The sequence below is a fragment of the Panthera onca genome, chromosome C2 (genome assembly GCF_046562875.1).
Source record: "Panthera onca isolate mPanOnc1 chromosome C2, mPanOnc1 haplotype 2, whole genome shotgun sequence".
Classification (NCBI taxonomy): domain Eukaryota; kingdom Metazoa; phylum Chordata; class Mammalia; order Carnivora; family Felidae; genus Panthera; species Panthera onca.
This window is the reverse complement of record NC_138347.1, coordinates 115,148,236-115,162,382: the sequence shown is the minus strand read 5'-3', so window position 1 is coordinate 115,162,382 and position 14,147 is coordinate 115,148,236. Positions and strand designations below refer to the sequence as shown.

General features: G+C 39.1%; 2 protein-coding genes across 9 annotated transcripts in view; one reads left to right on the top strand and one right to left on the bottom strand.

Moving 5' to 3' along the window:
* LOC132683211 (ceruloplasmin) overlaps positions 1-14,147 on the bottom strand; it is a 96,400-nt gene that overhangs the window by 9,784 nt on the left and 72,469 nt on the right. The gene's annotated exons all lie outside the window — the stretch shown is intronic.
* Positions 1-14,147, top strand: part of HPS3 (HPS3 biogenesis of lysosomal organelles complex 2 subunit 1) — a 44,715-nt gene that overhangs the window by 19,501 nt on the left and 11,067 nt on the right. For all 8 annotated transcript variants that reach the window (XR_009612105.3, XR_009612102.3, XR_009612103.3 and 5 more), the window contains exons 6-12: positions 2,608-2,689; positions 5,617-5,771; positions 7,858-7,966; positions 9,780-9,961; positions 11,059-11,239; positions 12,633-12,866; positions 13,912-14,097. Coding sequence is in view for 4 of the 8 variants with exons in the window: in XM_060638909.3 (XP_060494892.3) it covers positions 2,608-2,689; positions 5,617-5,771; positions 7,858-7,966; positions 9,780-9,961; positions 11,059-11,239; positions 12,633-12,866; positions 13,912-14,097 (1,129 nt within the window). In the remaining 4 variants the exon portion in view is untranslated. The remainder of the gene's footprint in view (positions 1-2,607; positions 2,690-5,616; positions 5,772-7,857; positions 7,967-9,779; positions 9,962-11,058; positions 11,240-12,632; positions 12,867-13,911; positions 14,098-14,147) is intronic.

The window sequence follows — 14,147 nt, the reverse complement described above, 5'->3', positions numbered from 1 at the left end:
CAAGAGTGTGTAGAAGAGAAAAGTAGTTGGAAAACTAAACTCTGGTGAAGGTCATGCTTAGAAAGTGAGAGAAGGAATAGAAGGATCTTCAAGGATGCAAAAGAACCTAAGAAACAATACCATCTTAGAAACTAAAGAAAACCTAGAGGGAGAAAGAAGAAATAAAATATTAATTTCTGTCCCAAAATATTGATACAAAAACACTATCATCTTTATCTGATTACGTAGATGTAAAGTCATACTTAACCAAATTGAGCCACCCAGATGCCCCTAAATTCACATTAGGTGCCCCTAAATAGGATCCCCACACCTATTTTTAAAATCCTATATTGTTGAACTCATTTTTACATACTGCTTTATCCAATAGGTATGTATTTTAGAAATATCTTGAGCCATAAGTTTGTCTTGAAAAGTTTCTTGAAGACTGGTATATTTAAAAAAAAAAGCAATAGAAAATTTTTTTTAAAAGAACCTAAGAACATGGGGTGCCTGGTAGCTCAGTCGGTTAAGCATCCAACTTTGGCTCAGGTCATGAACTTGCCATTGGTGAGTTCGAGCCTGATGTCGGGCTCTGTGCTGACAGCTCAGAGCATTGAGTTTGCTGCAGATTCTGTATCTCCCTCTCTCTTCTGCTTCTTCCCAACTTGTGCTCTGTCTCTCTCTCTCTCTCTTCCACAAATAAATAAACATTTAAAAAAATTAAAAAAAAAAAGAAACTAAGAACAATAAAATCATGTAAAATGTCATCCTTATATAAATGGGAAAGCCCCTCCCCCCCCCCATCCTACTCCTCAAAGTCAACCATGTCAACAACTGGTGTATATTCATCCAACTTTAAAAAAAAAACAGTACGTTTAGTACTATGATTTGTTTTTTATGGAAGTGGATCATATGATGTCCACCATGCAGCACCTTGCTGCTTCACTTAGGAGCATACCCTGGATGTCTTTTCATGCCAGCACTCTTCAGTTCACTTCATTCTTCTCTTCTACTTCTGCTTAGTATTCCAGCAATAGCCAACAGCGGGATTACTGTAGGTGGAGGTGAGTCAGAGGACCAGCCTTTTTAATTTCTGGACCCTAACAGCCATTTATCTTTACGGTCGTAGCTACTCTCACCTGTCATTCTGGCCCTACCACAGGTGCTTGTTTGCTTCTCACTGTCTCAAAGTCCTAATTCATTTTACTTCCTGGTGCTAACTCCCTATTCCTGATTTCTAAGTGGTGGTGCTACTGTTCCAGCTATTGTCATGACTCCAGAGTTCATGTCCTAGAACTTTGTGGAAATAGAGATGGCAGTGGCCTGAGGCTGTAGTGGAAGCCCCCCCCCCCCACCAAAACAGAGGGAGAGTGCCCTGATTGATGTACAGTCTCCCAACTGTGAAAATGTCAGAAATGCCTTCCATATTGAAGAAGTATTTCTTCTAAGATCAATGCTAGGTCTGCTTTAGTGCTTTATTTTTTTATTTCAACACAGTTCATTTTTAATTCTCCTACTTTTTAATTTGTTTCTAAAAATTATTTCTGTGAACCCACTACAAGATGGGTTTTGTAGCAGGGCGCCTGGGTGGCTCAGGTGGTTAAGCATCCAACTTCAGCTCAGGTTATGATCTCGTGGTTCATGAGTGTGAGCCCCTTTTCGGGCTCTGTGCTAACAGCTCAGAGCCTGAAGCCTGCTTTGGATTCTGTGTCTCCCTCTCTCTCTGCCCCTTCCCCACTCATGCTCTGTCTGTCTGTCTCTCTCTCAAAAATAAATAAATTTTTTAAAAGGACTATAAAATAGGGGTTTTGTAGCAGTTTCTAAGTGAACTCTTAACGGTTTTTAATGTCAGTATTGGAGGGTTGACTTATTCACCAGTCACCAGGCATCTATTATGTGCTGACTGTGGGGTCCCTGGGTCATTTTACTGTGCAGAAGCAGCCTGGGCTTGTGGAAAGAGCTAGAGGAGTGTGAGGAGTAGGGAGAACTGGGATCTAATTTGGCTCTGTCCTTCAGAGATGTCTTGGACCAGTCATGAACCTTCCATGCCTTCATCTTTAAAACAACCTCCTGGAGTGATTAATTCCAAAGATTCCCTCAGAGAGTCTATGATTTTCAGTTCTACCATTGGATATGTATTTGCATAATCTAAGTGTGTTGTATAGCCCAATCCAGGCTCAATTTCTTCCTGAGATGAGTAGGATAGAGGTAGTAGTCAGGAAACTGGAGTTCTAATTTTGGCTTTGATAGTCATCTCTTTGTACCTTGGGCAGATCCTGAGGGCATGATTTTTTTCTGTAAAATGAGATATTGAGCCAGATCCATGGTTCTTAACTAGGAGCGCACAGCAGAGCCACACATGGAGCTTTGTAGATATGTACATGTTTAGATTCAGCTCTTAGAGATTATGATTTCTAGATGAGAGGTGGGAACCAGTTGTATATTTTTAAAAGCACTCAACGGTATTCTGAGGTTCTTAAGAAGTAGATTAATAATCAACTTTGACGAACACTTGAGTCTTCCCTCACCCTCACAGTTGCTCTGTTCGCCTCTGTGGTATCTTCCAAAGTACGGGCATGTTGGTTATTGGCCTCTGCTTTGCTCAGTGGTGTCTCTCCTCTTCCTTAGCAACAACCTGCAGTGTTTCACAGTGCGGTGCAGTGCGGCAGCAGCTCGTGAGGAAGACCCATACGTGGATACCACCCTGAAGGTTAGAACTGGTTTATGACCACAGCAAAACCTGAAGGTCAAAAAGGAATATATAAATGTTTGCAGATTTGCTCTTGGGTCAAAGTCAGTGAACATCCAAGGTCTTAAGCTACTTTTGCACATCAAATAATAAGCATTTTGTGATTCATGGTTTAAATGGCAATTTTTGAGATTACTTTGAAAACATTTCCTCAGAATTTAGGTATAGCGCATAGCTTTTAAGGTTGGGTAAAGAACATGTATCGTGTAACTTCAGAGGTAGTACTTCACAACTATGGTATACTACAATTTTATTCTTCTGTAATGGAAATATTGGTGGCAGTCGTACATAGCTATTAACAAAACAGTACAGGAATCAGTGTGTTTCAGAACACAAATGCATGAAAATGACTTACTTACACTGTTATCAGATATGCCTATAATGTAATTATGTAGTCTTAATCTAAGAGTTAATAGATATGCTAGATCATTAACCTCATTTTTAGTGAGAAGTAATATGCTTAGTCTCTGAAAAGGTCTTTTTAGTGAGAAGTCATATGCTTAGTCTCTGAAAAGGTCTTGACTACAAAATAAATGTAGGCAGTTTTACGATAAAATTCTACATTTTCTGTTTTTTTTCCCCCAAGTTTATTGATTTATTTTGAGAGAGAGGGAGTGGGGGAGGAGCAGAGAGAGAGAGGGAGGGAGAGGATCTCAAGCAGGCTCCATGCTGTCAGCGCAGAGCCTGAGGTGGGGCTTGATCTCATGAACCGTGAGATCATGACGTGAGCCAAGGTCAAGAGTCAGACGCTTAACCAACTGAGCCACCCAGGTGCCCCCAAATTCTATATTTTCTGACCTTGAGTTTCTGTTGTCAGAAATATACTGATCATTTGTGTGATATCGTCACATTCTCTTTCACCTGAGGTATAAGGTACTTGAATGGATATTTTTTATGAAGCTACATGCTTCAGGAAACCCCCAAATTATGATGGCTTATATTTCATAAGTCAGTTTATGTCTCTCTGGCACCTGGACCACCTTTTCCTGGAAAAATAAGTATTCAGTCATGATGGTTATGTTGACAAGCCAGCACTTTGTAGTGCTTAACGTGTCTGAGGTTCTCTACTCCTATCACTGTCTCCCAAATTCTGATTTGTGATAGCGTTTTATATGATCTGAGTTCTCAGTAACTCTTTCACGCCATGGCCTGCCTGTAGCTTTCTGCTGCTGACCAGGCATGCTACCTCCCTTCAGCCTCTTAAGAAACCAGAATCACAGCTTTCCCATGCCTTTCTGCCTGTGTTTAAGATACACACATAGCCTTTTTAAGAGCATATTTTAGAAGTAAAGTTTATTTCCCTAGTAAAAATGGAAAGCCGACAGATTCTTTGTCCCATTCTACTTCTCCCCACACCTTGCTTTGCTTTTTTGTTTTCTGTTTTTCGAACTTCAGAAAGACATAGGCTTAGATAGGTGGTGATGCTGGAGTGAGGGGTACATAATAGATTGAGGTAGGATCAATCTGCATTTGAAATTAAATCATGTTCCAGGTCTTCTCAGAGTCTCCTAAAACGATAGGGAAGGAACAAGGAAGAGAAGGAGGGAGATAAGAAGAGGGATGGGTGGGGGCGCCTGGATGGCTCAGTTGGTTAAGCATCCGACTCTTGATTTCGGCTCAGGTCATGATCTCACAGTTCCTGAGTTTGAGCCCCGCATCTGGCTCTGTGCTGACAGCACAGAACCTGCTTGGGATTCTCTCTTTCCTTCTCTGTCTGCCCCTCCCCCTCTCGACTTGCTTTCTCTTTCTCAAAATAAATAAATAAGTGATTTTAATAAAAAAGAAGAGAAACAGGCAGCTAGCTGGTTGGGGATGTTGCCCTTGAGGCCAGAAGGTGGCAGAGGGAAGGACAGTGATTATTGCACCCCATGGCTCCCCACTTCCTGCGACACTACCATTCTGAGATCATAGATACCACCCGAAAGAGTACACACTCTTGCTAACTCAGACTTAGGGATCTCTGGTGTCTGGGAAAGATTTCACAACCTCAGAATCTGGTCCCAAGTGTACATCTTACCTCCCTTTCCTCTGAGATTCCTGCTCCTCAGCACTAGCTAAGGCCATCTTATCTATTCTTAGGAATGAAAAAAATAGATGGAGGTGTTTCCCGAATCACTTTGTACAAAAGGACAATGGAAATGAACTCAGAATCAAAACAGTGTTAATGCAAGAGAGAGCACAGGTCTGGCAGCATCACTTTCTGAGCTCACAGAAGCAGCTCTTTTATTATCTCATCCATTCTACTTGAACTAATGTTCCCTTACAGTGACAGGAGCCTTGTGGCTCCTGGTCCAGGATTTCCTCCAGTTTACCTGACACACCAGCCTGTCATCCATTCCAGGCAATGTTCACACCTAAGGAGTTAACAGTCAGGGGCCATCTGAACATGCAAGCATTTCTCTTGTACACACCCATCCACTAAGAAACCATTTATGTTCTGTCTATACTGTAGAATGACGTTTTATAGTGTCTGATTTTTCCTAGAAGCCACCTTTGGGCATTTCCCCAAATCAGCCCACTGTTAGTGGGGATTTCTCCAGGTGGCAGGTTACCAGCCCACAGCTGTACTCCTGGAGCCACACGGTAAGCCACACAGGAGTTCTCACAGCTATGAGGGGCTCAGGTACACCGCTGTCTGCCTTCACTCAGTCAGCAAATACTGAGTAGCTCTTTGACAGGTACATATGGAATAGGTAGTTGGTTACATAACTTTACACAGGATAATCTCCTGCCCTGATAAGAATAGGAATTTGGATTTTTTTTTTTTTTGGAGGGGTTGGTGAGGGGAACAGGATTTTATCAAATAAACAGACTGATTTTTGAAGATTAAAGTTGATGTAATACCTTTTATTCCTTGGTTAAAGTTGTGATTTTTTTTTCTTTACTAGGCTTGCCCACCTGTCAGTATGGATGTCTGTGCTTTAAGAATACAGCTTTTCATAGGCTTGAAAGCCATCTGTCACTTTAAAAACCATATCATACTTTTGACCAAGGCAGACCCTGAGGCCATTCCAGAGAGAAGAGAACCACCCAAGAGGCTCCTGTAAGCATCCCCTCACTTCCATACATTCCTGCCAAAGTTTCTGGAGTGAATTGTTACTGGTATATTTTGTGTCCTAGTTTATCTTTTTTTAAAATCAAAACTTTGAATGATTAGATGGTTTGTCTATGGTGTTTTTTTTTCCAGAGAAAGAAAAGAAGGTTCTAATGATTTCCATACTATCCTTTATAATTGACCTTGGAATTTTAGAAGAAAATGAAGTATAAAATAGTTTTAATAAAAATCTATGGTATTTTAGATAAGTTAAAGAACATGCTTTCTGGTGTAATTAATAGAAAAGACAGAGTCTCGAATGCTAATCCAAGCTACAAGGCTCTTATTACTTTTTTCTTTGACCTTTTGGTGTTTACATTTTTATCCAAATATTATTTTCTGGTATTTAAATTCAAAAGAAATTAATAACATATCTCTTACCTTAAAACTCATTCATGATGTATAGGTATGTGCTGATCTACCTTAAAATTAAATTGCATTTTGATAACACTAATCTCTGGTTGACTCTTGGGTCTCCTGTTTTTACATTCTTTAGAATAGAATGTTTAATTCCAGGCTAGTTATGTTTCTGTTCAACGTTATCTATTCTGTGAACTTAGCAGTAGGGATGAGGTTATTACTGTTATTTTTTGCATCTTCCCCTATGCATAATTTAATCAGGAAAGAAATTTGTCTGCAGGGAGAGAAGCAGATAGTGTACAGATGGTCCCAGACTTATGATAGTTTGACTTACAATTTTTCTGACTTAGTGATGGTATTGCATGCAATACCCATTCAGTAGAAACTGTACTTCAAATTTTGATTTTTTGGATTTTTGATTTGGATTTTTTCTGCCTAGCAACATGTGGTGTGATATTCTTTCATGATGCTGGGCAGTGGCAGCAGTTACTCCCAGGCAGCCATGTGATCATGAGGGTGAACACCCGATATGCTTATATCCATTCTTACCCATATGACCATTCTGTTTTTCACTTTCAGTACAGTATTCAATAAATTACATGATATATTCAACACTTCATTATAAAATAGACTTTGTGTTAGATGATTGCTGTTAGATAAGTGTACTGAGCAAGTTTAAAATAGGCTAGGCTAAGCTATGCTGTTCAGGAGGTTAAGTGTATTTGACTTAGGATATTTTCAAGCTATGTGGGTTTATTGAGATATAGCCTCATTGTAAGTCAAGGAAGAGCTGTATTTCCACCCAAATGCCAATTTTTGTTTTTAACCTAAGTTTTTGCTTTTTCGAATTTTTTCATGTGTGCTTTGTCCCACCAACAGGAATAATCAGAGGTTGATTTGGGTAATGAGTCACTTAGAGTGTACACAGAATGGTCTGAGACTGACTGATTCTAAAAGCTTTCTGGCAAGAGGAAGAACAACTTGTAGTCTTGCACATTTGACATTTTTAAAATATTCCATCTTTAAATTATTTTTTTAATTCTGATTTATTTGGAAGTTGATTAGGTCAGAGGTTTACATTTTAAAAAGACTGTATACTAAAGAATAAAAATTTAAAAAAAAAAATAAAAAGACTGTATACTAAAGAAAATGCATCACATGGTGAAAGCAAGAGATAAGATAGTGTTTGAAGCAGACCCATGGTTATATGTGTCTCCGGCCTTTTCCTAGCAGCCCTGGGTATTTGGCCTATTGTTCTGTTGGAGCTTCTGCTTAGATTTGTGGCACAAGGCATGCTGGACTCATGAAGGCCATGTGCAGGAGAGGTACTGGTAGATTTTCATAGCCAAGTCTCTCTTCCTCTTGAGGGGTCTTGCCTATTCTTTAACCTTATTGCCCATTTAAGAGTTTTTGTGGAGTAAATTAGAAGCAATTGGCTTATCAATACATGAGAGCTATAGAATATTAAATGCTGTAGGCCTATGTAGCATTGTGAACTACATATAGAACTAATGTTTTATAAAAATCAACTGTACAGCTAATCACTGAAGAAAATAGTAAATGAAAATGGTTTCATAGTTATTTCATTTCAGGTATCTCATATTTACCATTTAAAATTGCCATTTATTAATACTGTGTCTTATCTTTCAATTCTTGTCCTTTGTTTTGCTTTCAGTTCTAGGAAAGGAACCAATGTTAAGTTTAAAACACCTCCTGTAGCTGAGGCTGGGTGGAATTTGTATATTGTGGATACGATCTCACCAGTACAACTGTACAAGGAAATGGTACTCCTTTCAGACTTCCAATTCTTACCTGTAGAAATTTAGAGTGGAATCCATGACCAGATACAGATTCTAATTATCACGCATTCAGAATGCCACAGCCAACCGGCTTTCAAGTTCTGTCTGACAGTAGAGTGTGTATCTTTCTTCACCTTCTCACTTTCATGGCTCCTGACATTTGAGGAGCAGTAGAAATTCCCTTTACTAAAATAAGACTTCCTTATGCATACCCACCCTCCTAAGAGGATCGATTAACCAGTATAAACATAAATAGGCTTTGACCTTTACTTTGAACCCTAGCAGAGGACCAGGAAATGGAGCTGAAAGATACCTTAGATCATTTATCCCTGTCTCACTCTTCTTTGAAATGTTAGCAGATTGTCCTGGGTCCTGCAGCATCTGCAGCATTGTCCTGTGGGTAGGAGCCCAGAGAGAGTATCTTATTCCTTTTTTTAAGAGTGACAGCTGCCTACTCATCCCTGGCAATGTTTTTAACTCTTTATTTTGAAACAATTTCAAACTTACAGAGAAGTTGCAAGGATAAGAATAGCAGAAATAAAACCCTGTGTATTCTCCACACAGATGCATTCATAGTCAACATTTTACCCCTTTGCTTCTCTCTTTTTTTGTACTCTTGCACTTTCTAAACACACACACGCACACGCAAACACACGCACACACACGCACACACACTCCACCCCCCACCATCCATTGGAAGGTAGAGTGCATGCGTCATAGCCTAATGCCCCTAAATACTTCATGGTATGTTTCCTAAGAATCAGGACATTTGTTTGTACCACCACAGTACAGTCATATGCTTTATTAAATTTAACGTGATACATATTCTAATTGTGTCAGTTTGACTCAGTAATGACCTCATAACATTTCCCTTCCTCAGTACAGAGTCCAGTCTATCAGGTAGTACGTTTAGTTGTCATGTCTCTTTAGCTTCCTTTAAGCCAGAATAATTTAATAGTCTTTGTTTTTTTATGGCATAGGTATTTTTGAAAATAAATTTTTGACCCTCTACCTTTAAAGTTTTTTTATTATTATTTCTTGATTAGATTCAGGCTATGTATTCTCATTCACATCCAGAATGAGTGGCAGGTAATGTATCTTTCTCAGGGTGTTACATCAGGAGGCACATGATATCCGTGCCCTTCACTGGTGATGTTAATTTTGATTTTGCCTGATTTATCCCTGGCATTTTAATGCTGATAATTATATCAGCTTTGCCCTGTCCTTTTAATCTTGCTTAACTGAAAGTCTTAGACTTCCTTTGGGTGATTTGCTTACTGGAGTCTGAAAATACTGATTGATTCAGATCAGCTAGCAATAATTTTAATCAGCCCACTGTGAGCTATAGAAATAGATGTAGAACCTAAATTTACCAACTGCAATTACAATAAAAGAAGGATACTCAGTCTGAACTGGAGAAAGATTTAAATCACAGAACTTAAAAAAAGTTAACTGTTTCACATATGTTTGTTGGCCTTATCAAACTGTGATCAAATCACTGCCAAGTTAACAGTTTTATTAGTATTACAATATTATTTGTACCTTCTCTAATGATTAGCACTGTTTAACAGAGGAGTATTTCCAGTCCTGTATGTATTAAACTGGCTCGTGGATTGTGAGGGAAAAGAACACTTCAGCTAGGCCCTATCAGAATGATAAATAACCATTCTTTAGCTTTTGGGATTTAATGTGTCCAAATATTAACTTTAGTAACAAAATCTATAGGTATTCTTAAGAACCAGGAAACTTTTAGGTGTCTTTCTGCAGTAACATCAGCCGTTGCCGTTTTTTGTTTCAGGTAGACTACAGTAATACCTACAAGACTGCAAAGACCCAGAGCTGTATCCACCTTCTTAGTGAGGCTCATCTGTTAGTGAGGGCCGCCCTGATGGATGCCAGTCAGTTGGAACCTGGAGAAAAAGCAGAGCTTTTGGAAGCATTTAAGGAAAGCTGTGGGCACCTTGGAGACTGCTATAGCAGGTCAGTGATGCCTCTTGGAAACTTGTTAAAGAAGCCATCTTGAGCTTTGGGTGTACTTACTAGTTTTTCCATCTCTGGTACTTACCTGATGAATGGGAGAAGGCATGAAGAGAGGTCATTCATTTATTCATTTATTTCACAAGCATTTGTTGAGCATACTCTGTGCCAGATACTGTGCTAAGCTTAGGGTTCCAAGATGAACATAACTGTTTCCTGCCTTCAAGGAATTACAAATTGTTTTAAGTTTATTTATTTAAAAAAATAATAAAGAAAATAAAGTTTATTTTGAGAGAGAGAGAGAGAGAGAGAGAGAGAACAGCGTGTGTGGGGGAGAGGCAGAGAGAGAGGAAGAGAGATAATCCCAAGCAGGCACAGAGCCCGATGCAGGGCTCAAACTCACGAACCATGAGTTCATGACCTGAGCCAAAATCAAGAGTTGGACACTTAACCCACTGAGCCACCTGGCACCCCTAGGAATTACAGTTTATTAGACGAACAGTGAATCTTGAGTTCACGAGTCTCCCTCTGCTTAATTTAGGAATTAAATTTCTTTCAGGCTTTCTGGGCACAGTCATGGCCATGAAAATCCCTCAGACAGCTGTTATTACTACTTTATTGCCTGTTAGCCTTCAGAGAGAGATACTGGTTGGTCTGTGACTTTAATCTTAGTAGTCAGTGCTTTTATGATTTCAGGAAGGGACTGGGATGAATAGCGGTTTTTATTTTTGAGAATTATCTTTATAGATTTTTTGTATATGATCATTTCAAAGGCTTACTTGATGCACGGAATGAGTATAAATTAACAAAATAGATGTTTTCTGTCTATCAACACCATTAGAGCCACACTATAAATATTAAAATTCACTTACTGAATTCTTTTTCTATTTTTTTTATGAGCATGCAAAAGGAAACTATATTAATTAGAATGATTTTGTGGAATAAACCTTAGGAACTTCTTCCAACTACTAATGGCAGTAGAAGAGTATTTTGAAATTTATGTCATCTGGAAAGCATTATCTGTTTTATTATCAAGTACGTTAGACGTCCAGGCTTAAAAATGACAGATTTGAGGGTTTTTTTGCTTCCTTCCCTTTTAGGCTTGACACCCAGTATTCCCACCTTGCCTTGCCGTACTATAAGATGTCTGGTTTGTCTATGGCTGAAGTTTTAACCCGAGCAGACTGGCCACTAGAGGATGGATCGCAGAAATATGAGAGGGGATTAATCTTTTACATTAATCATTCACTTGATGAAAACCTGGATGAAGAATTAAGTGAAGTGAATAGTTTTCTACTTAGTTATATCGAACATTCCTAACTTTTCATTTTAGCAATTTATTTTATGTTACACTGTTCAGAAGTCAAGTTCCAAATATTTTTCTTTGGTGTTATATTCTTCTTTTTCTAAAAAGGTAACGAATGTGTCCTTGTCTTCATTAATAATCCTAGAATTATAGCTTGGAAAAGAGCTTATAATCACCTTCCCCTACTTTCTCATTACACAGGTGGGGGAATGTGGTGCATTGTAGTTGAGCGACCTGCCCAGTGTGACAGGGGCGTGTCTTTAGAAGAATGACACAGGCCCAGGGACTCACCCTCCTTCTCATCTGCAGCCCTTTGCACAACCTACTTTCCCCACACTCCCACATGTCCGAAGCTTCACTTAGGAAATCCTGGCCCAGTAACCTGAAGACATTATTAAGGCTTATTATTATTTTTTCATTTTTTTTCAATGTTATTTATTATTGAGTCAGAGGGAGACAGAGCATGAGTTGGGAGGGGCCGAGAGAGAGGGAGACACAGAATTTGAAGCAGGCTCCAAGCTCTGAGCTGTCAGCACAGAGCCCGACACAGGACTCGAACCCACGAACCATGAGATCATGACCTGAGCCAAAGTTGGACACTTAACCGACTGAGCCACCCATGCAATCCCCATTAAGGCTTATTTTTAGCCCCTCATGAATTTTCAAAAAGAATTGAATACAGATATGCAAAGCTAGACATAATGATACTAAATGCTTTAAGGTTTTGAGATAAATGAAATTTTATCATATGTTACTTCATTAAGTATATTTTGTACTTAGCTGCAATCTTTTATAATGGACTTTTAAGCATAATGTAATCAAATATTTATTTTCTTCTTTTGACCTCTTGTTAAAATTTGAAATGCTAGCCACAACTTGGTACATATTTCCTTTTTTAAAAAAATTTTTTTAACGTTTATTTATTTTTGAGAGAGAGAGACAGAGCATGAGCAGGGGTGGGGCAGAGAGAGAGGGAGACACAGAATCTGAAGCAGGCTCCAGGCTCTGAGCTGTCAGCACAGAGCCCGACGCGGGGCTCGAACACACAAACTGTGAGATCATGGCCTGGGCCGAAGCCGGATGCTTAACCAACTGAGCCACCCAGGCGCCCCATCTTGGTACATATTTTCGTTGCTTTTTCTTCATTATAACTCAGCAAAGAGATCACTTCAGGTCATTTCAAGTCTCCCACACTATCACCATGCACCTTGTCTTTTTTTTAATCCAAACGTAATACTTATAATTTTATCTTATTTGGAATGTTTCTATCTTGGCTTTTTATTTCTGTTTTGTTTTGGGTTTTTTTGCTGATTTTTTTGTTCTCTATTGGCTAACTGACCTTTTATTTCTTATTCATGCTCACCAAAGGAGTTAGCAGCAAAAGTGGTTCAGATGTTCCATATGGCTGAGCCAAAACAACTGCCCCATATTCTCTGTAGTCCTTCTATGAAGAATATTAATCCGGTAACTGCCATGAACTATCTAAGCAAGCTGGAGACTTCTGGGTTCTCGTCGATCTTAGTGACGTTGACTAAAGCAGCAATGGCTCTGAAAATGGGAGATCTTGACAGGCACAGAAATGAAATGAAAAGCCGTCCAGAGGTATGGTTCCCTGATACAGGACCTGGTAGTCCTGAGGTGTTTAACTTTCTTCTGGCTTCTGTCTAGTTCATTTTTTTCTCAGTCATAAAGGAAAATAGACTTAATGTTAGAAAAGAAGTGACCCAAAGTGGGAATGCTTGGGCTTTGGACCTGGCAAATAAAAAAGAAATAAGAACAGTAAATGGTAGCAATGGGTACCCAAAGATCTTTCAACATTGTGTCAGCTATGTTCAAAGCACAGCACTTGGTACTAAAGAATATACAAACTCTGCCCCGAGCTAACAGTCTGATCTAGTGTGAGGGATATGGTATGTCCAGTGACACAGAACAGAGTGATGTGTATTCTAGTACAGCAAGTGGGATGTTATCCATAAGCCTTGGGAGTCTAGTAGTAGCCCATTGCATATGTTATCTTATTTAATTCTTGCAACAATGCCCTAAGTTAGATGTTATTATTACACCTATTATACAGATGAGGGAACTAAGACAAAGAGAGGTTGAGTAAATTGTCCAAGATCACGTAGCTGGTGAGTGCTTGAGCCAGGATTTGAAGCAGGCAATATGGCTTCCGATCCTGTGCTCCTGTCCTGTTGTTGTGTTGCCTGTGGTCAGACGCGCACAGTATGACTTAATTTCCGAAACAAGAGAGAAGTGCTTTTTCACTGCACAAATGACATGTTGTTTGTGATGATGAAGAGAGTGAGTCAACGTTGAGGTAACCTCTCTGCTTTGAAGAGTAGAGTTTTAGAAAGATGAATCTTCTTTCCATAATTTTGAAAAAACTTAAGGTATGTTATTTTTAAATTAGGTAGATAAATATACAGCTCTCTACAAAAATAGGATATCCTGATGGTGAATTAAATATTAATAACTTCTTTAAAGGTACTTAACAATGATGCTCTTCTTAGAGTGAGAACTTTGTAGTTAAAGAAAAAATTGAGACTGAAGTATTAATAGCTTAACCATGAACCTTGAATGTACTGGCAAATATTTTCAAGATGAATGCAGTGTATATTTTGATCCTAAATCTCTTGCTTATCTGAAGATGAAGTTGGTATGTGGCTTCATCCTGGAACCTCGGCTATTGATTCAACAGAGAAGGGGACAGATCATTCCAACTGAACTTGCAGTACAGTTGAAGGACACTCAGCCCGGACTGCTTGTGGCTTCAGTTCTGGGCTTACAGAAGAACAACAAAATTGGAATTGAAGAAGCAGATTCCTTCTTTAAGGTTTGTCGCTCTGAAAATGTAATGGCTCTGGATATAGCCTGATAAAACTG